General features: G+C 37.5%; 1 protein-coding gene across 2 annotated transcripts in view; it reads right to left on the minus strand.

Moving 5' to 3' along the window:
- The window catches only part of KIF6 (kinesin family member 6), a 152,619-nt gene that overhangs the window by 16,885 nt on the left and 110,433 nt on the right, over nt 1-25,301 (minus strand). For both annotated transcript variants that reach the window (XM_071739374.1, XM_071739373.1), the window contains exon 16: nt 12,839-12,889. In XM_071739374.1, coding sequence (XP_071595475.1) covers nt 12,839-12,889 — 51 coding nt within the window. The remainder of the gene's footprint in view (nt 1-12,838; nt 12,890-25,301) is intronic.

The following is a 25,301-nucleotide window of genomic DNA, read 5'->3' on the forward strand; positions in this document are numbered from 1 at the left end:
AGTTACCCTCTAGTTTTACAACAGTTTCTATTTCTAGGACAAAGGGGGACAGCTTAAGGTTTCCAGGAAAACATGTTTAGCCTTTTTAAGCAAAGATTTAACAAAAGATTTGCCCTACAATACATGCAAGTTTCCATCCCCACTATTATTTCTGCCAAGAAAATAAATTCTGCATCAACCTGTCATGTGGCCTGAGGAGTGCACCCTCTCTTCAAGGAGAGGAATTCCATCTGGAACAAGAGGGCAATAATGACTCCCTTTTGCCTGTCAGCACGCCAGCTGAAGCTATTAATCTTTTGTTGTAGCACCCTGTAGCTTAATATAGGTGAAGCTGAAAAGCATTTTGTTATTAGAGTACTTAAGTCAGGCATATTAATGCAGACAGCCAAGGTGGACAAAACCCATGCACAATTCTCATTTCATCCAACAAAAGGCTTTGCTGGATGTGCAGATTTCAAAAGAAAGATAGGTGAAGACACTTGTGATGGAGGAGGTACTCTCAAAGGATTAAAATGTAAACTGCTTGAAACGTTGAAGTGAACGTGCAAGTCAGGAGGCCCAAAGATTACAGCAGAGGAGATGCTACAGCAGTGGCACCATATAACAAGACATAACTGAGCAAGACAGATAATAAGACAGTTATATTCTGCCTGGACCTTTAAGTAAAGCAGTAAACCGTTCAATGATTATAGGGAAATCAGGTTTTTTTGATTTGGGAGGAGAAGGGACAAGGTATGAAAGTGCAGAGCTACACAGAGAACTTGTGGGGAGACCCTGCAGAGCTCCTGAAGCTCCAGTTGTTCTGACCTTCACGAATACACGGCATCAAGCTTTGAGAACACTGCTCTTGTGGAACAACCAGAACAGATTTAGGGAGTTAGAGCCTCCCAAGTGAGCCATGTTCACAGACCATGTGAGCATCCTCAATATGTCTCGGTGCAAAGCCAGCCAGACATAGCTTGAACTACCTTCAGCAGCACAGTGAAGTGCATTTGACCTATCTGGACAACCTCTTACAGTGTTTGAGCTCGGGAGGTAGGAGCTGTTGTTCCTTATAATGAAGGGAACTAATACGAAGTAGAAGACAGTAACATCTTCAAATGATAATGCTCTTTCTGAAGTGAGGACTTCCCTACATGAAAGCATCATCACCAAATTCTGCTACTCACTACAGAGTGACACAAGGCCATGGTATTGCAGCTTTCTTTTCCTGATTTAACTGGACATGTAGTACTTGGAAAAATATTTTTCCCTAGCTCTGAAAGGGCAGACAAAAGGTAGGCAGAATTTTGTCACATATATAAGTATACCAAGAAGAATGCTTTTCTGCTGCAGATGACAAAGTGTAGAAGAGCTTATTTGATTGCAAGTTACCTTCAGAAATAATAAAAAAACCTTTTATATGAGACGAGTACACAAAGGCCCTCAGCATCCTCAACACAGCTACATCCATATCTCTAGCAATATGCTGGTAATGAAAGCAAGAAACACAGCTGTGGGGAAGGTGAGCAACACAAAGTTTTCAAAATGTACAGCATACAAAGAGATGAGTACACTGATGCTGCCTCAGCAGCAAAAATAGCATTGGATATTTCATCGACTAATGGCTGAAACTTAGATATCCATCACTGCTCTAGACAGAAAAGCAGAACAGATCTGATCAGTGTTAAGTGAAGTCCAGTGATAAGTCAAGTCCAGGACATGCCTACTCAGGCACTGCTTTCTAAGTTCTGTTTTTTTTCTCCATTCTGTTGCAGTCTCCGTTTGAACTTTTTTCCATGCCTGCTCATTGCAACAATGTGCTTGTGAACTGAACAGCATCCTATGGTCTGCTGAAATGTAGTTCAACAATTCTGTTCGCTGCTACTTCTCCCTTCTCTTCATTCCCTGCTACTTTTCTCTCCTTTCCCCTTTACCTTTCCTGAATCCCTGCAGTGGCCTCTTTCTGTCCCTGGGCTCCTGCTGCTGCTGCCTTCCAGCCTTTCCTCCCACTAGCCCAGGCAATTTCAGCTACAGCTCAAGCTAGGAAGCCAAGGCAGAGGTTACTGGCTCACAGTATCTCATGTCTAATGTTATCATTCTTCAGTACACACGCTCAGTTAGTTTAAAATAACATGATAGGGACAACTGAGTGAAAAGGCAGTAAAGCATAGAAAGCGTAATATTACTCACAAATTTAAGACAGATACACAAGGAGAAATATCTTCTTCTTGCTACAGGTTTTTATTCCTCTAAAGAATTTATTTTTATTGAATATATCTGCCTGCCCATGCTGAACCATAAAATGTTTATTAAAACATCAATTTGTTTTACCTGTGCATGAACTGCATACATAGAAAATACACTTAAATTATGAAAACCTGAAAATGCCTGGGACCAACTTTTCCCTACATATGGTTAAAAACTTGCAATACATAAAAAAGTGCAGAGGTGGTACTGCTGACATAGTAACTCCCAGATACCATTTCTACAACTGCAGAGAAGAACACAAAGTGGTATCTGCTTTGTTCACTCAGGGTTGACTTTTAACTTGTCAGCTGACAGTCTGCCATCTGAAACTTGATTGTCCAGTCCAGCTCTCTGTTTCAGTGCATCAGCTGTGATGAGCCATTCAGCTGATGTGCAATATCACAAGCACTTCTAGTGCCCCTGTGACTTCTCTGGGGAGGCAAATGCAATTGGTGCAATTTGATCCTGGATAACACAGCCCCAGCTTTCAGGGGTCCAGGAGAGGTATGACACACATATTCAGGAAAATACTGCTTCTGTGTATGCTAGGGGTTTCTGTTGGCATTTCTCCATCCACTTCTGCACATAAAACTGAGTAGCAAAACCATGTTAATAATTAATGTTCAGGACATCATTAATCCTGGCTTTTGTTAAGATTACTGAGTCACATGGTGTAAACAGAGATTTTGACAGTGCTACATTAGGTAGTGCAATAGCTACCAACTGTTATATTTATCTTCAGGCTATTTTTTGTTTTCTCTTTAAATACAACCCATTTGGGGAAGTGAGGCACAGGCCATAATTGATGTCAGCTGCTTGCTTAGAGAGGAAGATGAGCTCTGCATGAGTTGGCACTCAGTTCATATCATAAGGGTTTGTGAGTTTTGTTGGGTTTGGGTCTTTTTTTTTTTTATAAAAAAGATTGTAAGGCACATTCTAAGATATGTTTTTATTCTAATGAAAGGGCCAATTTGGGAGCACAGGAATCAGTAAATTTTACTGCACATGTCACATCACCAAATCACACAGCACCAGAAATAAAAGATAGCACCTGCTAAGTGTATCACTATTTCAAAGCAATGTGGCAAGCATGGATGAAAAACACGATTTCTATTATGAGATACCAAGTGTTATCACCATGGTTTACTGCAAGCTGGCAACAAGTTGAAATACTCTGGCAGATTCTTGTCTACAGTCAGAAATTTCTGCTAGAAACTCTCTGTGACTCTGAACTTTATACTCTCTGGGGTGCTCATATATTTCTCGACCTGAGTGTATCCTAGAAGTCAAACTCTTAGGGATTTATTGTCTTGTGCCTTAAATAACATTATGCCCTGCCCTCCAGCTGTACTTTTACACTCAAAAAAATTCATTTTTTCAATGAAAAGTCTTGTGTTTATCTGCTTAAATTTATAGTCTCTTAAAGTAACCAATTTAAAATTTACTTCATTATCCAGTCCATTTTTTCACTGCTTTATTTATTGGTCTTGCAGGTTTTGCCAAACCTGGGCTTTAGTACTTTCAGATTGGAGCAGATATTGTCACTTGTGTTTTTTTAAAAGGACTACCCATTCGTTGTTATTCAGGATCATCTTACAAGTGCTTCTCCCCTTCTTTCTTATTCCTCCCCTGGGCCGTGTCAACCCATGTTTGCCACTGAGCACCACACGTGTACCTTATACACCAGCAAGGATGGGTATGCACAATGAAACTCAGGAGAAGATGAAAATAACTTACTGTCTGGAAGAGTTTCTATTGTGGGTTTTAGAGCAATTTATCCTTTAACCTAAACCAACAGATTTGTTTTTCAGCCAGTTGGTCATGAGCATATTTGGAAACAAACTTTCCTATTTTCAGCATACGTTGAAACAAAGTCCTATTTTCAGCACTTCACAACTTTGTGTATGTCTAGGAGATTAAGGACGGGTATTCTGTTGATTTTTATCTTTATTTTAATAACTGAATTTACTAAAAGTGTCCATTGGTATGCTGCTTTTCTTTGTATCATTGTATTGCTTATTGTTTTACTGCTTTAATACTGGCTCAAATTGGCTCCCAATGCACACCTAGAAAATGGAACTGGGTTTTTTTTGGCTCTGAGAGATGTTTTGACTAAATACAGACCACGCTTCAGTGTCCTCAAGTTTCTTCTCTTAAACTAGACATCTATATATTTCCTTCTGAAAAAATATAGATATGAACCAGAAGGCATTGCCTTCACATAAGCTGCACCCAAGCCATGAAAGTTTATGAAACCATTGCAGCTAAAAGTTCCTGATTTCTAAATATCAAGTGCCATACACTGATGGGAAAAGGGAAAAAAGCAAAACAAAACAAAACAGCTGTTTCAAGTTCAATCTGTTCCAAACACACCACTTCATCTAATGGAATAGTAACATAGCTGAGTCTTAGGTCAGGAACCCCCTGAGAACTCTGATTCTTGCCTACACTTAACACATTTTACCATTTGATTACATGAGATTATTTTTGCATCACCTTGCTCATAATACTAGATAACACTACCCAAGGCATTTGAATGATCTTTGCCTCCTAAGAAAGGATGTGGTTTGTCATCCGTAAGTTTTGAAACTTTGTTGGCATTTATTTCTACAATATCCAAGACCTTTCATGGGAAAAAAAAGTCTCCTTGCTAAGTTTTGCCATTCTCTTCTTGAAAGAAAAGGATGAAAACTACTTCTGAGTTGATAGCTCATCATGAAGCTCAGACATTAGGAATACACTGCTGCCAACATGCAGGCCACACTTGCAATAAAATAGGACCATAACTTCTGTAAAGCAATGCTTGGTCAAGATAAGAGCATGACTGAGAATAATATAGCACAATTTTACTGAGACTAAGAAATATCTAAGGGTGCTCAAACTGCAGTCACACTGAGTGACACAAAGCATAGACAGGATGCTGAAATTAGGGAATCCATATTTCTTGCTGGGGGATATCAGATCAGCATTGGTACAGTTCTCTGTTCTGAGAAGTGCCAGCCTTACTCTGTGTGAGCAACACACATCAGCATACACAGTAAATCCTCTGCTTGCAGGGGATGTTTAGGAATGCAATGCACAGAGCAACTGTGGGATCAGTTTAACAGGTTTAATGTTTTCTAAAAACAAATGGGTGTTTTACCTACATTCTACATGGAACTCTGGCTGTGGTTTCAGCACACTAATGAAAATGTACATAAGCATTTATTTCAGTTTGTACACTGAATTTATAGCAAGGCTGTTTGAAAGAATATAAGAATAAGGCTACACATTTTATCCTTATCTGCTTCTGTTTCAGCTGTGCACAGGCACAACTGATGCATCACTTCAAGGTAGGACCATAAAAGAGGTTTTGACCTTCCTTCATTATAGAGGTGAATACTAACTAAACAAACATATAAGGTAGTATTAGCCTGAACAATTTTGATCTTTCTGCTACAAGGGATTAGTAAAACGGCTTTCATCTGCAAGAGAAAAGTGGAGAAAGTAGAAAAGAAAGGAAAAATAAACCATTGTTGGTAAATCAATATATTATGAGCATGGGGCTGCACTGTACAGTGTTTAACTCTTGCCCCAAATAAGACAAAAGTTGTTGTGCCTCTTTTTAAAGCCAAGAGAGAGAGGCTACTCTGAGCTATAATGAAGCTAAAGCAGACAAGCTTAGGCCTAGAATCAGTAGACTCTGCGAAAAAACCCAAATTTATTTTTTACTTACTTGACCTCAAGTTCGGTCTTAGAATAATAGAATCACTCTGGTTGCAAGTGAGCTTAAAAGGCTGTGTGGTCCAACCTACTGCTCAAAGTTGGGCAGAAACTGAATCAGAGTAGGTAGTTCAGACATGCCATGAAAAAGTCCAAGGATAGAGATCCTGAAAATTTATCTGAGGACTTTTTTTTAGCATCTAACTATACTCGTAGCATTTTTTTCCCAATATCTTCATTTTAGTAGACCAAATTAGAGAACTGAGAGATTCATCTCCACATTCTGTCTTTCTTACTTAATAGTCACCAGGAGGAGTCTCTAAATAATAACACAATACACTCTGAACTTCTCAGTATTTAAAAAAAAATACTTATTGCAAGAAAGCTTACAGAGACTGCAAGCTGTTCCAAAAACAGTGAAATACTAAAGTCGGTGTCAATAAAACTGGGAACTGGATAGCTGTGCTACAAGTTCATGACTCGTAATAAAAATATCACTTGATCCAAAGATGTCTTTCCTCTTTTTTGAGATCTGACAAGCTTAAGTGGAGTGGGTCACATGGGAAGCTTAATAGAAACACATGAGTAATCTCAGAATTTTCTGACAGTTCAGGAGAACATTTTTGCAAAGATTTCCAGTAAAGATGCAGTTATTAAAGACACAATGAAAGAGAATACTCGTGGCTGCCTCTATAATTTAGCATTGCACCTAGTAAAACCTCCTAAAAAGAGTATCAGAAAAAATACAGCAACAACTAAAGATTCAAAACACCCTAGAAAGACTGAATAGAAACTTAAGGAAAACAAGGTCTGTGTGGGATTGAAGCCTGAAGGGACAGGTTTAAGAAGTGTCTTATTAGAATATATCCCTACAGTTTTATTAAACTTCATTACTAAGTAATACTGGGAAAAACTCAAAACATATTACCTAAGAAGAAACCTCAAGTACCTCTGCAAGGGAATCACTACTGCTTGTCTAGCTGCTGTTTCTTTACAGAAGAACTTGGTACATACAAAAATACAAAAGCTCTTCAAGAGGTCAGAGCCTCAGCCATGTGCTGTGCTGACTTGTACAAAATAGCAGGTGAAACCAAGAGAGTAAGTCACTTGTGGTGTGTAACTTCACAGTTATCACAGGCTAAAGTCCATGCTTTTTTCCTTCAAAAAAAATCTGGAATATCTACAATGACTTAAATACATTGCAGTAACAAGAAGGTATAAAGATCCTCAAATCTACTTACCCTATATAATTACTTGTATATGTTTTCAAAATTAACTTCACATCAGTATTTCAAGCATTTGCTTAAAACCTAATCTGATAAATATTTCTATATGTACTTCATAGGTTACAATAGCTGCACAGAGAAAATTCAAAAGTATCTAACTCTGTGGAGTAAAGCTCTTATTTAAAAAAGGTAAAGAGACTGGTTTCTAAATTTTCATCCTGTTTTGCTATGGACATCTTTGTCTTAGCCACAGTGAACAATCACCATCCTTTTTACCAAGCACAACCTTACCAGCTTTCTGTCAGTCTCAGAATTCAAAAAATAAACCTTGATGCAAATCATTTGATTTTTTTTCTTTTGAAATAGGGAGACTGAAGAAATGAAACCCATCACTAAAAAGAGTGGCCTTCATACCACTAGAGGCCACCCTACGAATAAAATCAGTGCCCTGCATGCACAAGAACAGCAAAACTGCTGTTGCTTGAGATTTCAAGCATGAAAACAGACAAACATAACACACAAGAACACTGTGCATATTAAAATTATGAATTTCCATGAAAAGTCTTTCCCTTAGTCTGAGGCCAATGCAAACTGACTACACTGTAGTCATATTTTACAGATTGGAAATACATGGCCCCACCTACACAATTTTAGAGGAAGCATCTTTGGATGCCTAGGAGCACTAGAGACATGTTGCTTTATCTCTTGTAAAAAAAAAAAATAAAAAAAATCTGAAACACTGGACTTTGAACAGATTATTTCTCTAAAGTGTTTGATTTAGCCCATACATAAGATATCATTTTTCAGCACCAGGAATGACGGTCTTAAAACAGGCCATCTATTATTTGCCATGAATTCAGTTGGATTTGTGTGGGAAAACAGACTGCTGCTTTGCTCAGCTTCTGTCATTCTGTGATAGAAAACACTTGTGTCTCTTCATTTCATGGCATTGGTACAGATAAAGACTCCACTGCTTCATATGAACAAAGTTAAAAGGCATCTCAGTTACAAGCTGCAAAGCAGTGAAAAAAAATGAGCTCATTTTATTTAAGTATGGATTTATTTAAATCAGAGATTGATGCAAACCAGCAGTTTGGAAGAGCTATATGCTTTCCATTCACAAAGATCACAACAGATGAGTTCAAGACACTAATTATTAGCCTAAATAATGTTATATATGTCTGTAGGATGCTGCTATGGTTGCAAAGGGAATTATCATACTCTTCTCAAACATACATTATATTCTCACCAGATAAAAAACATGGTGGCCCAGTCTCACTACTGGCATGAGCTATACTGGAAGTGTTCAAGGTCTGGTTAACTGGAGCTTTGGGTCCAGTGGGAAGTGTCCTTGCCCATATCACGGAAGTTGGACTAAATTATTTTTCAAAGTTCCTTCCAACTCAAACCACTCTGTGATCCTATGACATCTCACTCTGGGACAAGTGGAAGCATCAGTTCCCAATTCTGCCTCTCCAGAGATGCAGAAATGTGTCAGGAAACACATTTGCATCCTATCAGGTATAGACTATACACCAATGGCACTACAAAACAGTGATTAGGAAAAATAGTTTATTTGAAATTCTTTCCTAACAGTGGCTGGATTTTTCCTGCAGTCATACCCTGACACATTCTACAGCACTGGTTGCCCCTGCTTTGTTCTGGTACTGGTCATGTTCTTTCACTTCTAACCAAGGGAAGGTGAGGAAACAGAATGAAACACACTAAAAGAACATACAGAAGGGCAGGAACAAGGATATAAACTCTTACAAATAGCTTTAGAACAGGTATGGAATTTTGAAAACGTAGGAAAAGAATGTGAACAAAGCTACAGAGGGAACAAAGGTAAGGAGAAAGCTCCCTATTTTGCTCAAAACAATTCTGTTACAAGTCCAAATGTAAAAATAACAGATGCCAAAATACTTACTCTCAGGTTTTTGCCACTCTGAATCAAATGCTAGTATGCATTTTCAGGGATTCAAATATATCTGTTATTTCTGACTTACCTACTCATTTAATTTTTTTTGAGGAATGGACTTTTTCAAAGAAGTTTGTACTTGGGAGCAGCTCTTCGAATAACAGCAGGAATACAAAATCTTATTTCTAAAATCCAAGCTATAAAACCTGGGAGAACAAGGTGGATTTTTCTAATAAACTGTTGATAAAATTGGGCCTTAATGCTAAAATCCTTACAAAAGGTGCCAATTCATCGCAAAGGCCCGTATTTGCCATCTTTACTCATGTTAGTTTGTACTTGGTCTTTTCCTTTTCAAATAAGTCTACAGAGACAATGGAGCTGGACAGAAAGAGAGCCATTTGGTCCCAACAAATCCCAGAAGCTGAAATGTTTTGTCATCTCTTGATGTTTTCAGGAGGATCTCAAAAGAGCTGAGAGGTTGGTACTAGCCTGGATTTCAAAACTTACATAAAAATAGAAGGGAGGCTCATGGATAACAAGACAAATACAAAAAATATTTGAAACGGAAAGCTGCAAAACTTCAACTCAGTTAAACTGAAGTTACTGCAATTATTGATAACGAGGGTCATGCTGTGCTGAGGATGCTGCTTCACTGCCTGCAGATTCTAACCTTCATGTTAATTTAGAAAACATGCACATAATGAATGAATCTTCTGTGTATGAAGCTTTGTCAGAAGCTGCCTGAATGGCCTGGGGGACTTTTAGAATGAGTAAACATTTCTGCTGATACAGACAGATCAGTCAGGAGTATGTTCAGGTGTCCCCTCTAACTTCCAGAGCTCACCCAACAGTGGCGTCCACTCAAGAGAGTTAACTAGGCCAAACTGTCTCACTCAGTTCAGTGGCTTCTGTTATGGAAAGTTACAGTATGAAACATGTGTTTGCTGATTTGACTGCATCCCAATAGAAGTATCTTCCCACTAAAAAGTCATGGAGCTACCTGTGTCATCAGGCAGGTCCAACTTGGGATTCAGTCTTCTGCCTCTTCAGTCTTTCCCCCAGTGCTGGTGACTATCATTACAGTAGCCAATTGTCTGTAACCATGCTCTACCAAAGCAGTACTGGACTAAGTTAATGAAGAATCAGCTCCTGTATTTTACCAAAATGCTAGTTTAAAGCATCTTAAGATAATATTTCATTGAAATAAAACTTATATTTTCCTTCTATAACAACAAACACCAGGGAAAGCTTCTCTTCTGTGTTTTCCACCCAGAAGATGCTGGTGACCCAGTGTTTTTGTACTGTCAGTATCTCAGTAGCTTGAACATTATTTCATTTCAAATACCATCTAAAAATGCAGTTAAGCCAGTTTCTCTAAAAGATCTTCCTGAACAAAATAAGGTAGTTGCATAATGAGGTATTCTTACAATTAACAAAGATGAAAGTCACACTGAGAATGAACCTTTGCAATTTGACACAATGTATTTGATGTTTCTGGTTGTGTATTGAAAGAAATGGAGCATTCCCTTGCCTCCAGTGAAACTTTCCACGTATTTGTGTCCTTTATAAACTCCTAGCATATGGTGTTTTAAGAGATAGCTAAGAACAATAGGTTAAGTAGTGGAGTTTTCCTTCAAGAATAAATCCACATCTTAAGCATAGCCACGAGGGAAACAGATCTACACTGTTTTACATTTAACCAGAATAGCTTCATAAAGGGTTTTAACCATAAAATGCCTTCAGTTAAGAAAAAAAAAATTTAAAAAGGCAGCTGGAAGATGTTAACTTGCTTTCTAATTGAAACAATGGTTTGTTTTATTTCACGTTGGGATTTCAACAGACTCTTAATTAGCCTTTTTACCATGCAGTTTTAATTTAAAAATATCTTGATGACATTCTGGTCATCAAGAAGTTCCTAGGAGACTTGACACCTGTTAGTTCTTGGAAGAACATTCATCCAAAAAGGCAGGCAGACAAATAATACTCCCCAACTCATAGAATAAATACTAAGTCAAAATATTCAGAGTATTTAAAAGAATAATGAAGGGGGGAAAAAAAAGTCTGGAAAATACTTTGTGCAGTCCAGACTTAGTGATGATAAGCAGACAGCAGTGCTCAAAACAAAAGCCAAAAAACACATGGGTTGCCTGCTATGCACTGGAATACCAACAGAATATTTACAATGTGAATGTATAGCTGGTAAAGTCACTACTACGTAATTTCCTATGGACATGAAAAAATTATGCTCACCTATTTTATGAAAAGCAGCATAGACAGTTCTTGAGAACAGCATTTGCAACACAATTTTCTATTCAGTAACAAATAAGCATACAAGACCAGATGTTATCATGCAGACTGAAACATACAGTCAGAATATATCACTTCATTTTTTGAAACAGTTGTGAGAATGAAGAATTCTCATAAATAGTGTTTCTATGATTCATCTTGATGTCTTAAAGAGGGGTAAAATTAGTAAATAGATAGTATTAAAACCTGGAGTGAATTAAAGAAATTATGTATCACTTTTAGATTGGACTTCAAATACTCGAAACAGAATAGAATAGAGTAGAATAGAACAGAACAGTTAGACAGAGCCTGCAATGATCACCTAGCCTGACCACTTCGGGTCTAAGTTAAAGCATGTTATTTAGGGAATTGTCCAAATGCTTCTTAAACAGCATTGACCACCTCTCTAGGAAGTCTATTCCAGTGTTTGACCACCTTCTTGTTAAAGAAATGTTTCTGAATATCAAGAACATGCAGCTTTGAACCATTTCCACATGTCCTGCCACTGGATACCAGGGAGAAGAGCTCAGCACCTTCTTTACTTCCTCTTCTCACACTAATTGAAATAAACCTAGTTTGACTACTGGATTTCACTGAATCATATTAAAATAGAATTGTTTTGGTTGGAAAAGATCTTTAAGATCAAGTCTAACCATTAATCTACAACTGCCAAGTCCACCACTAAAGCATGTCCCTAAGCACCATATCTACACATCTTTTAAATACCTTCAGGGATGATTACTCCACCACTTTAAAGAACAGAAGAATTTTTTTCCTAATATCCAATCTAAACCTCCCCTGGCATGACTTCAGGCCATTTCCTCTTGTTCTATCACTTGTGACTTGGGAGATTTACCTTCATCTTTCAGGTAGCTGTAGAGAGTGATAAGGTCTCCCCTCAGTCTCCTTTTCTCCAGACTAAGCAACTCCAACAGCATGACATGGACAGCACTTATTTCCAATGCTGATTTTTAAATAAAATTAATAAATAGATAAACAAAAACTGCAAGAAATACCTTCTCAACTTGTATAGCTAGATGCAAAATAAATGACCTGCATATGCCTTCAGTCCCTCTTGGAATGGGAAAAACTAAAAGGGATGTGGCAACATAGCTACAAGCTCAGCATCAAGACAAATCAACATATATTAGTGGGAATTCACATTAAGAGTAACCAGAAAGCACAAAAACACCTAAAAAATGAGAGATTAGATGAAAAAAAAGTCAATACCTAACCTCCAAACCTAAGACTTTTGCATTATTATTCTCATCACCCATAAAATCAGATGCCTTTTGAACCTGTGTGAACCCTGGCAAAGTTCACACAGCCCATGTTCTTTACAATATGGACTACTGGAGAAATATTGTGTCAAAAATTATCATAGAAAATACAACTTGCCCCACAGGCAGATTCAGCACTGGGAAAGAGTTTATTGCCCCTGTTGCAGAGCATTGTATCTGAAATGCTTTGCTCTTACCTAGAGCTGCCCTCTGAATGTGTCTCCGTGTTATTTCACCTTTCAGGTGGTCTGTAAAAGATACAAGATGCAAATGGTTAGAATTCAGTATATGAAAAAAATCAAAAAATCATTGCTTATTTCCCAGCATTTGAACCCCTATGTGCTTCTGGACAATTTAAAGGGATTTTTTGTGATTGACAGGACAAGCAGAGTTCTGAGCCATTTCCTTCTCACTACCGTAAGTAAACAAGTAGGCACAATTTGCTATACATATCTTCAGATTTAACTTTTCCCAGTAAGAAAGGCTGAAAACAAAGCTATTTACTGTTACACACTTTCACAGGATAATGATCTCCTACTGCTATATACAAAAGAACTCCAAGTGAGGCTAGAAGATATACAGAATTTCAAGTATTTATTCAAACAGACTTATAGGCACTAGCAGTTGAAATGAGATATTAGGTCATCCAGTTGACCTGTTTGCCAATGAAGAACTGGTTCCCTATAGTTATTTTTTTCCTGTTTGTCAGGCTCAGTTTTAAATACCCCATTTTAGCAGTAGTACAACAAGCAAGTTGTACTACTCAACTGAACTCACAGTGTAGATGTCATTGGTCTTTGACAGAAATTTTTCTTTAATTTCATTATCTCATTTTCCCAGTTAGGGTCCCATGCTCCATGTAATTCACCTTTACCCTTCTTTTATTAATTTCCTTTGTGATCTATGACACTGTTACAGTTCACCAATTACTTTAAAAAATAATTATATTACCACATGGGAAGCCATTATTCATAGTTGTTAATGGAACCAATAAAGGAAAAACATAACCCTAAATGTGCAATTTCAGCAGCATACGTATTCTGAGGGAGGATGGGTTTATGTCTTTCAAATTAAAGCAACTTCTAAGCAGAGATTTGTTCATAATCTTTACTAAGCTATACATCTGGATACCAAAGAAAGAAAAAAATCCATGATGGATTCACTTTTTTCCCCCAGATCTATGATTATATCAGAATGCATTCTAAATTAAAAATAAACTTTTGCTGACAAGTAAAGATACACAGAGTAAGCTAATCAGAGCAAATGAAGTCATTAAAAGCTGTCAAAATGCTTAACTGGATAAGGTGGAAAAACCTTTTAAATTCACAGGTCACAAAAATCAGACTGTTCTATGAGCACCAAAGAACCATGAAAAATTAAACTTCCTTGGGAATCATGAGAATAATTCTTAAGTAACTTGGAGCATTGTAGAATTGGTATTATATGCACTGCATTGCAGTATAACAGCCTTGTTGTGTTGCTTTGAATGCTTTTAGAAAACAAAATTTAAAAAAACCCCCTACCTACTCCTTGTCCATAAAAAAAAATGAAATTTTCCTGCATAGGACGTTTTATTTTTTCAATTATTTTCATTCAAACCAATGAATTATGCTGTACTTAAAGTTATCTGTAAAACTAAGAAAAGTTTTCAGCAACTGGGAAACAGGTTAACTGAAAAAACTAACCACACCCAGCCCAGCTATGCCAAAGTAATCCTCCATCTCAGCTGTACTAACACTCAAACAAAAAAAAACAAAAAATTAAGCAAAAAACTGATTTCTAAACATATAGAAAAACACTCCTTGATTAATAATTTTACTAATAAAATTCCAGGTAAATAATCAGCACTCATGCTGTTTGTGCTTTGAAAGCTATATATAGCAACTCACTTATCTGATGTCAGTGCTCAGTGAAATGTGATTAAACGTACCACTTTTTTCCCTCAAATAGTTTTTTGCTATTCTGGATATTTCTATTCTTGTATTCAATTGTATCCCACAGGGTGATATCACTCAATTCAATCCTGAGACCTGGGACAGTTAGGAAACAATTTGCAGTAATCTTGAGATTAATCTCAGTGGGTCACCCTTAGTTTAGGTGCCTCAGAATGCCATCTTATCTATACAGATATCTTCACGTAAGGACTCAGAAGCTTCCTTAAACACTTGTGAGCTGCAAAAGGCAGTGCCACTGCCATTTGAAACAAATGGTTCTTGAAGTAAGAATATGTTGTTCACCAAGAATCAACTGAAAGTGAAGGTGACACATGAGTTCTCTATCTTGTCAATCCTTGGTTTTAATAGTGTTAGTTCTCTTCCTTCAACCTTGCTAGAAACAGATCAGCAACAATCAAAATGATTTGCATAAGTTTCTACCAATTGGCACTGAAGTCAGCATAAAAACAGCAAGCCAAACAAGGCAATGAAATTAAGACTGAACAGATAGATAACAGCTTGCTGTCAACACGAGGATGTGGAAATGGAAGAATATGAGAACTGGTTTTAAAATTATTATAGCTGAGAGGCTTGACTTCCAATTACTCTCAGTACAGCTGGGACAGAAGCTGCAGAAGCCCTACTTTTATAGTAAGTTTTGTTAGGCTTGCCAGCAGTGTGGAACTGTCCCAAATGCTCCTTTCTCCCTTTGTTCTGGCCTTTGTACACTTCTGCTCCATCCATGACACTGACATGTTGTAAGAAATCTTGTCCCTCTGTTTTGGAAGCTTTATGAAAGAATAAGAAGCCATCACTTGTAATCAGTGGGGAACCAAAGAAAACTTCACCTTCTGCTACAAAAATTACAATCCAGTCTTACAATTTCTATAGCAAAAGACTTTTCCTCATTCCTCATATGAATAGAAATAAAAATGAGACATTTATCTAATTCACAGAGTCCAAAAACTGCCTTTCCAGATCAGCAAAGACTCAATGCTTCACAGAAAACTTTGTAAGGAGAAATTGCAATTGTATTACAGGAAAAGTAGCCCTAAACAGGAATTCTGGTTCAGAGGATATGGTGGTATCATGAGGCACCTGACTATAATTCCATACCAAGACATAGCCAGATATGATTTCATCTTTCAGTTTCAATCCAACTTGAAATTTGACAGTTTATTTTGATTTAATTTGGAAAAAAGAATAAATTTTTCATGTAGAAACTCTTATTTTTGACAAAATTATAACTTTTTCTGTACATGTTTTTGATTAAAGTAGTCTTGTTCTGTTTTTGCTACAAATACTTGTGGAAGAGAACAAATATTTCTGACCTGCTCTACTTTTCTGCCTCTGAGAACACCATCACCCCCATGCAAGGCTTGATGTTCTAAGTGACAGAAATAGGGGATGATTCCAGTACTGTTGCCTGCACAGACCTTCCCATATAAACAAAGCAAAGATTTCAGTCTTTAGTACTGCCAGTTCTACAACCTTCACAAACATAAATATTTATTCAAAGAAATATGAAGAATCACATTCTCATAAAAATCCCCATGTTTTCTGATTCCAACAGTGTAAAGTTGTAGACAAGGTAGTATTTAAATGTGGTTTACAAAAATTGAATTTAAGACTTGGCAAACATCTCTCAACATATGGCTAATTATGTTTTCTGAAGGTTCACCAAACAAGAAGCTAAAAATAGGTCTGCAGCTGATACCAAACAATTTTTCTCCAGTGGAGTCATTCTTCATTTAGAGATAACAGTCCCAATAAAATGTTGAATACTGCAACTCCACATGTTTTGGCAAAAAATGTAGTTTTGGGGAATTTAAGAATTCACTCAGCATGCAGCCAGCTGTCATTAAGGCTGTGATAAATCTGTTGGTTTTGGACTGTGTTTCTGGACACATGTACCATCCTGAGGTATGGAAGAGATGAACTGGTAACAGAGAACTTCAGCTTTGTGACAGGAGACAAAAGCCAGGGGGAAAAGGGAAAAGATAAAATAGAACAGAGAAGCCTAATTAAGAGTGATGTAAAGGACAGGAAAGTATCCTATATGCTGACTAAATATGACAGTATCCATAACTTGAATAGTACAGCTGTCCTTTAACTTCCTGTCTTTGTGTTCTTCCAGACTGTTTTAAAAATTATTTTCCAATGTATTATACTGAATATGTTTCAGGGCAATACAAAATGGGTATGGTACAATGAAAAAAAATAACACTGATTAAAAAAACGAAGCTTTTGGTTTTGAGTTCACATCACAAGTTTTAAAGCTTCTCCTATGTTTTATCAGACCTTCTTTATCAGACTATTATAAGGTTTCCAAGACTGCTAACTTAAAGGATAAAAAACACTGGACAAACTAAGAGTACACATAAAACCTTAACTCCCTCCTTTTGAGAATATTTGTTGTTATTGATGTGGACACACATTTAACTTGATGCAGGATCTCTTCTGACCTAATAAATGACCGGCTGAAGCCTCTGCCAACAACCTCTCATCTCATTACTTTTTATTATTTTACTATTATTTTAAATTTTCCAACCCTATGTTTAGGTAAAGAAGGAACTTCATATATGAGATCCTGAAACCTTGATGCTTTCACCAATTTTTTGTGCTACAGAAAATACCTCTTATGCATCCAGGTAACCTCTGATTCCCAGAACCTTTTGGTCCCCAGCAATGCTTTATTGTCTAAGTGTTAGATCTATCTTTGCTTTTCTGCTTCTCACATCACCCCACCAGTGAGTAGGCCTAGGGGTGCACTAGTAGCTGAGAGGGGACACAGGTGGGACAGTTGACCCAAACTGACCAAAGAATCAAAACTGAACACAGTATTCATGGTGAGGCCTCATCAGTGCTGAGTAGAGGGGGACAATTACCTCCCTAGTCCTGCTGGCCACACTATTTCTGAAACAAACCAGGATGCTGTTGGCTGCCTTGGCCACCTGGGCACATTGCTGGCTCATATTCAGCTGGGTATCAGTCAACACCTCCAGGACTTTCACTGCTGGGCAGCTTTCCAGTCCCTCTTCCCTAAGCTTGTAGCAGTGTATAGGGTTGTTGTGACCCAAGTGCATGACCCAACACTTGGCCTTGTTCAGTCTTATAGAACCAACTTGGACCTATTGATCCAGCATGTAGATCTTCCTACCCTCAGGCAGATCAACACTCCTCCAATTTAAAATCATCTGCAATCTTACTGAGGGTGCACTCAATCCCCTTGTCCAGATCACTGATAAAGATATTCAACAGAACTGGCCATCATATATATATATATATATATATATATACACACACATATATATATATATGTATGTGTGTGTATATATACATACATATATGTATATAATGTATATATGTATGTATGTATGTGTATATATACACACATACATACATACATATATATATATATGTGTATGTGTGTATGTAAAAAAAAAAAGCTGAGGCAGTAGAAAGGAGGAAGACGTGATGCTTGAAGTGATGGTATTTGTCTTCCCAAGTCATGGTTGGGTGTGTTGGAGTCCAGCTTTCTGGGGGATGAACACCTGGCTGATAATGGGAAGGAGTGAAGGAATTCCTTATTTTGCTTTGCTTGCACACACAGCTGTTGCTTTACCTATTAAATGGTCTTTAAATCAACCCATGAGTTTTCTCACTGTTACCTTCCAGCTCGTTAAATTATGACTGGAAATATGTGGGGTTGTTGTTTGCAATGCAATGCCCCTTCATACGTAGTTCAACCCAGTTATCACCCAACTGTGAAGAGATACTCAAGAGTCCAGATCTATGAAATTTAATTCATAAAAGTTGCATGCATCCACTTGAGTCAGCTAAGGAATTCTGCTGAATGAGCACAAAATAAAGCTGTATAGTCAGCAAATAATTACTGAGATTGGCTTTTAAAAACAGAGAGGAGGGTAATTGCAAAACTTCCACGAGACTTGTGGAGATACTTTTTTAACTGAGCTTGAGGTCAGAGCTGTAACAGCTTACAAAGGACTTCTTAAAGTGGGAGACATTGAACCCAAATAGAGATATTCAAATGGGGTAATTTATCAAATGGAGAACATTTAAACAGAGATAGTTATTGGAACTCTTACCAGATGTGTTAGATACTTCTGCAAATCTGTTGCTGAGATGGTATGAGAATAGAATCTAAGACAAAAAGTATCTGACAAGAAAAGTAATGGAAGAAGTTTCTGTTCTAAGTCAAAATCCTATAGAGCAAAAAGCTGTTAAGTTCAGCCTTTCTCTGACCCAGAGAAATATCTGGGGGAAATTCTTTCTCTTCTTTGAAATATTTGTCCTTCTCCATTGGCAAAACCATATCAATCATCTCTACTGGGACAACATGCAGGGGCAAACTAGCCTGCACTAATAACCTGGCTCAACACTATTTCTAATGCAAATACTCTATTTTGGGGTACATGGTTGGTCAAATCTCCATATAACCTGACATGTCCTAACTTTGAGAAAGCCCTGAGAGGCATCAAGAACGTAAAAACCACTATTGCAGCACTCAGAACCTTCTGATTATAGCATACATATTTTTCAAGGTATGAAATACAGCCCTCATCAGCATTCAAAATGTATTAACAACAATACTTGAGGTAACCTACTGTAAAGTATAACCCGTTGCAGCAGATTTCTGCCTTTGTTCAATGAAGAAACATCTGCAGCAGTTTAAGATTTTACTGTCTTTTTCCTTTAATCTCTGACTTCTCTCCTTCCCAAGGTTTGCAGTCAAAGGTTGCTGTCCCCACAGCAGAGACAGCAGAAGCAAATGTTTGCCTGTGCTCTGGCTCCTTCAGTAGTTTGGCATCTCAGCACAAGCACACTGTGACAAAGCTGTGACAATATCACTAGCTGGAAAGTCCAGAATATTAGAAGCACTTTGTGCCAGCTGTGCTGGAAGGAAAGGATTGGAGACAGTAACTGCCAGCAAGGAGAAAGGGCAGACCACTGGGAACAAGGTAGCTGATGGCATTTAGTAGAACTCATCAGTTAGAGACCCCAGGAAAGACAACAGACTCAGAACCAGAAGCACAATCCTGACTTCACACTGAATCCATAGCTGCACACCACAGTCTAAACTCAGCACATAAATACTTGGAAACACAAAATTTTCCCAACAGTATTTCAAATTTAAATATAGTAAAATCAAATGCATACATTTTACTATGACGTGGAATACTGATCATTTTGAGATACAAAAATATCTGGCTTGGGCATGTTCCCTTCCTTGCCATACTCATTCGAGACAACTACATTTTTTGACACATGTAACATCTTCAAGTATTATCAAATTTAAATACAGAAAGCTTATCAGACAGCAGTGTCTCACTCACTGCTATAGGATGATGCTGTATTTATTACTGTTCCTTGAGCTACTCAATATATAGTCCTCTAAACCCTATCTCCATTTCTATGCATGTATTTCTAACCTCCATATTAAGTCTCCCCCTTATTTTCTACACATTCTCATTAGTTCTGGCCAGATTACATCATAATTCTTTTCCCTCACAATATTATCTATACATTCTGATTGATGGGCATTTCAGTCACTGTTCGTTGTTTGGTCCAAATTTCCATACCACTCTTTATCCCACATTTTTTCTAGTAGCTTTTCATACCCTCTGGCTTACAGAAAAAAAATCCTTTGATAGGACCATACAGCAAAACTGTGCAGAAGTGGAATTTATTTTTCTGATGACAGTATTCTGGACCTCTCTCTTCCTTTAAGTACAGAGAGTCACTGGCTGCATAGGACTTCGTTGTTGAGGGACCCCAAGGTCCCATCCATCTAAATGAGGGAAATGGAAGCATGGACCACCACAGGTCCCATTCACCCAAAGGCACAGGACTCCTTTCCATAGAGATCAGAGTTCAGGAATTTGCTAGTGCACATGAATTCCTAACAGTCCACATACACTATACTGGGATATCGAGGATAACCACCAGAAAGTACTAAGGGCTCTGGATTGCAGTTCAACATCTCCTTGAAACTCCTATTCAGAACCTGGATGCTTTCTGAATTCAGAAGCCATACTCACACCTTTATTTTATCTTCCCTAGGTCGGCTGCCACGACCCAGCTGGGTTTTTTTAAGTTGAACTCAGTGTTGCCCAGGTAGTTTTAGCCATTCATGGATGTTAGGCACCAAGCCCCTTCCAAGAGATTTCATCAGATGGACACATCATTTCTGGAGTCTCAATGGGTAGGAGATAGGTATGAATAAAGTAGTGCTTCTGTACATGCTAGCAAAGAATGTTGCCCCTCAGGAATTAAAGTGAATAGGGTTTTTTTACCCCTAGACAGCTCTCCTGAATTTAGGTGCATAAATTTCATTTAAGCTATATGTTAGATACCAGACTATTATTTTAGGTGTTGTTCAAAGTTAACAAATAATCTGTGTACCAACCTTCTTCTCATATACTGGAAATGTGACAGAAATTATGCACATCTGGAAACTGTTGCTCTGTTGTTTATCACATCTAGTTGTTCATGAATTAAATAATAAGCTGGCGTAAAAAGCATGGATGAAAGGCAATACCATATGGATAAGAAATCATAATCTGTGAATTTTGTACTCTGGATGCTCATATGACTAAATGTAGCTTATCTCTTGATTATTTCTGAGAAATTACTGGGAAGAGAAACAACAAGGACAGTAAAGCCAGAGAAACAGATTACTATATAGTTCCTCTCTTTCTTTCTTTTTTTTTTTTATTGTTTTTTTTTTTTTTTTTTTTTTTTTAATGTCCACATTTCAGAAGCTTAAAAAATAAATAATAGGTCCTAAAGCACAAAGAGGCCAACTCAAAGAATTTTACTCACAAGTTTTGCAGTAATCATACATTGGTCTCAGTCAATATTTTGAACAGAGAGTGAATGTATCTAAGTACAAGTATAATATTCTGTTACAGGACTGCCTTTATGGCTTTGAAACAGCTGTTATGCAACAATGTGATGTTTAGCTTCATTTTGTGAATTTTTTCAGGCTGTCCAACAGAAAATTAAGTATAGAGTCGCAGGCCTCACTATACACTTCAGTGTCACAATCTTTTAAAATATTGCTATAATACCCAAGAAATTGCTCTGGAATTGAGGTCATATTGCTATGTGAATTCTGGTCAGATAAGACGTATCTGACTTTAGGAAGACACAAAATTAAAAATAAAATAAAATTAAAAAAAATATGGAACCCTAGTTGTTTAGATACTTTCCCATGTTTAGAGGGCATGCTAAGGTTTCAGGGTGATTGATACAAGGTCAAAGTGAAAATGGGTCTACAATTCAATTTTTTAATGCACATTTGTTTGTAATATATTTACCAAACATTTGAGAAATGGCTTTTTGAGTGTCAGACACATATTAGTGTCCCAGTAAAATTTGAAATAGCTTCCCATAAAGATACAGTATATATTTACTGTTGTGGTGATAACCCTGCCTGCTTTTTAAATTCTTCAGCACCTTAAAATGCTTCCTGATTCTATATAACTGGCATAATGATGTCAACAGCTCTGAACACATATTTCCTTACCTAAAGGGCATGAGAATATCTTCTTAACACAGCTATTCTCTTGATTTTACTCCTTCTGCAACACTCACAACCAGCTGTGGTGACATCACTAGTCCTACATGACTTAGGAACTAGTTTGAGTAGAAGAAAAAACATCTATTGTTTTTTAATACACATAAGTAGGTACAACTGTACAGCAAGTCTGAATGAATGCTGTCCAGATGTGCAAATGAACTACAAAATCCTATGAAAAATAATATCCCCATGAAGGAGTATTATTCTTTGATAGTGATACTCTGAATAAGAGAAGGTGCACTCCTCCAGAATTTGAAGATTTGAGTCTTCACTCATAAACCCTTGGGCTGTCCAGTACAAAAGACAGCCATGATCTAGGAAAGGAGTGTAAGCTTTGAAAAAAATGTATAATGTAGCATTAACTATCTTCTAGCATATTTTCTTTAAAAGAGTAAATTTAATAGAATCACCTACGAACTTATTAGACTTTTAGCATAATAAAACAGCATAATGCAGTGTAGGAATCCAGCAATGATTACCTGTTTTCAGTCTGTAGACAGGCTACAAGAATAAAATCTGTTCCTGAGAGGTACTTTTTCAAGTTTCTAGACATGGCAGTTTATAGCTTGGTTAAATCCAATAAGTTTGGTCCATTTGCTATTAGTTTTCTAGTGAAAACCTGAACTAAAAAGTGTTTACTTGGTTTCTTCCTAAGCATAACTTTTTCCCCTGAAAATACTTCTATTTCTAAAGAACAGAACATCATTTGTAATAATTAGAAAAGGAAAATGTTTCCACATATGTAGATTCCAACACGGATCCAAAGAAAACATTAACATCTTAGGCCTGGAGTGACTTACACTAATAAGGTCTCTGTGTTTAAAGAATAGCACATCAGGGGAGCGTAACAGAGCTGTTAAAATGAATTCATTCAGTTTGGTACTTCCTGCATAAATCATCTGACAAATCATGTTTTCTCATTCTAAGGACCCATTCAGCTTATGCAGTCACCCAGGGGCATTGCCTATTGTTTGAAAGTAAAACCAAACATATGTAAGCTACTCTGAAACAATGGACAATATTTAGTATTGGCATAAACATATGCATTGGCCAATGAAGCCAAAAGACTTGTACCTTCCAAAACAAGCTTCCTGAGAGCTGCTACAAAGATGATTTCATATTACCGAAGATGGTAGCCCCTTCTTAGAGGAGGTACAGAAAAGGAGAAAAGCTGCCAGAGAGCTGCAAGGGCTGCCTGGTTCTCTTGTCAGTCTCAGCTCTAACAGAGCAGGAAAGACAAATCCTACAGCAACTAAGGACTGACAGACACACAGCAATCACACCTTTCCTTCTGTCTTCTCTGACAATGGTCCAAGCATCACCCCATGCTGGAGCAGCAGCAGAACAGACAGCTATGTTATGGTCTCCATCAATCTAGATGTGCCTCTGTAGTGGGACTTAGATCTATAAAGTTTACATCTCCTACAGTAAATATAGCAAAGATGTCCTGATTTCAGAAGGGCACAAGTGATGCTTTATAGGCTATTATAACAGAACTTATGTTCCTGTCTTTCTTCTTGATTGCACATCATACTATCCGTTTTATGGAGACTATAATTCAGCTAAAGCTATTATTTTATTATTCAGTGCTTAATCACAGGGTGTTAAGAATTAAACTGTGCAAATGTAACCACACAACTCCAACACGATGTGAACCCTGCTCACACTGCAATGAATTCTGAGATTGTGAGCACAAGTTGTCGTGTACCGCAAAAATAGAGTTTGTTGATTACAACAAAGGGAGCAGAACAAAAGAAAAAAAAAAAAAGATAATAAAAATTAGTAATGTGAACCTTTCACTGACCTTCAAGCAATTTCATTATAGTCTGCCCCAAGATGGTAGCAACTAGTTACCATTTTGTAGCTCTCTGCCAGGACTCTGTGATGTGCATGACATCTATTCTGCATTATAGCACCTTGAGAGAGAGCTCATGAGAGATGCAATGAGAGATCACAGCATTTTTATACTGTGCTCTGCAGATCCCTGGCTAAACTTAGCCATAGAAATCATGCCTGAAGTGAGTTGGGCACTGGTAGAAAAAGAACCTTAACAGGATCAGGGTGAACGTAAGCTGCATTTCAACACGGAAAGAAGGAAATAAGTTAGAAAGAAGGAAACAAAATGGAAGAAGTGGTAACCAAATATAAAAATAAGATGCAGAATCCTGCAAAAAACATTTCTAACAGAACAAATTGCAGATGGTGACAGGGTGGTTAAGAAAATAAAGTCTACAGATACTCAGCTGATTTTCTGTGTTTTCAATTCCCTGCTTCAAAAAATCAAAACGTAACATTTAAAAAACAGATTCCAAAACTGCAGTAAGAATGGCTCAATAATTAGATATTTATCCAAAACAAACACATAGGAATTATGTTTTTTCAGCATTAGGTTGCAAAATCATTGGGCCAAGAAATTAAGGGGAAAGAATCTGAAGACTGTGTCAGCCATGCCGAATGGCTTCAGCTTTAACAGCTACTGCTATTTTTGGTGGACACATAAACATGCCTCATTTATTACAAAATTGCTTTGAAACTGACCTGGAGATCAGAAACAGGCTGGGGCTTCTAGGCACTGGGCCACATTGAATAACAACTCAGCTGGGAAATCACATCTGGGGGACTTTTTGTCCCCATGGCCTGTTTTCTCTTCTGTTTTTCTCACAGATGGCTGCAGGTTTTGCAGAGCTAATATGCTTTGTTATGTTAGTCATAAGTGACATCCCTCAGCAGTAAACAGCAAAGCTACACACTAGAGAATAAATATGGTAGAAATGCTACTTGTGTCTCGTTTTCTGACACAACTCTTGTGTCCTGAAACCAAGACTGACTCTCCATTAAGTGGCAGAAGACATTTCCAACAGACAAACAGCTTCCTACCAGAGAAAAGAAATCAGTGGAGATGAGAGTGTACTGAGATTTTATTTTTGTTTATCCCAGTACTGGAACAGAAGTGGTGAAGCAGTAGGCAGGAAATCTCTTTTTCCTGAGAGCTTCCAGTCTACACTCATGTGTACTTGCCAAATCTCCTACTTCTCATGATAAACTACTGTTTGAGCTTGTTCTAGCTCACTGATTTGGCTGTTCATCTGGAATGTCTCAGGTATGAAGCAGATGAGCTGG

This window comes from Heliangelus exortis, chromosome 3 (assembly GCF_036169615.1).
Source record: "Heliangelus exortis chromosome 3, bHelExo1.hap1, whole genome shotgun sequence".
NCBI classification, from domain to species: domain Eukaryota; kingdom Metazoa; phylum Chordata; class Aves; order Apodiformes; family Trochilidae; genus Heliangelus; species Heliangelus exortis.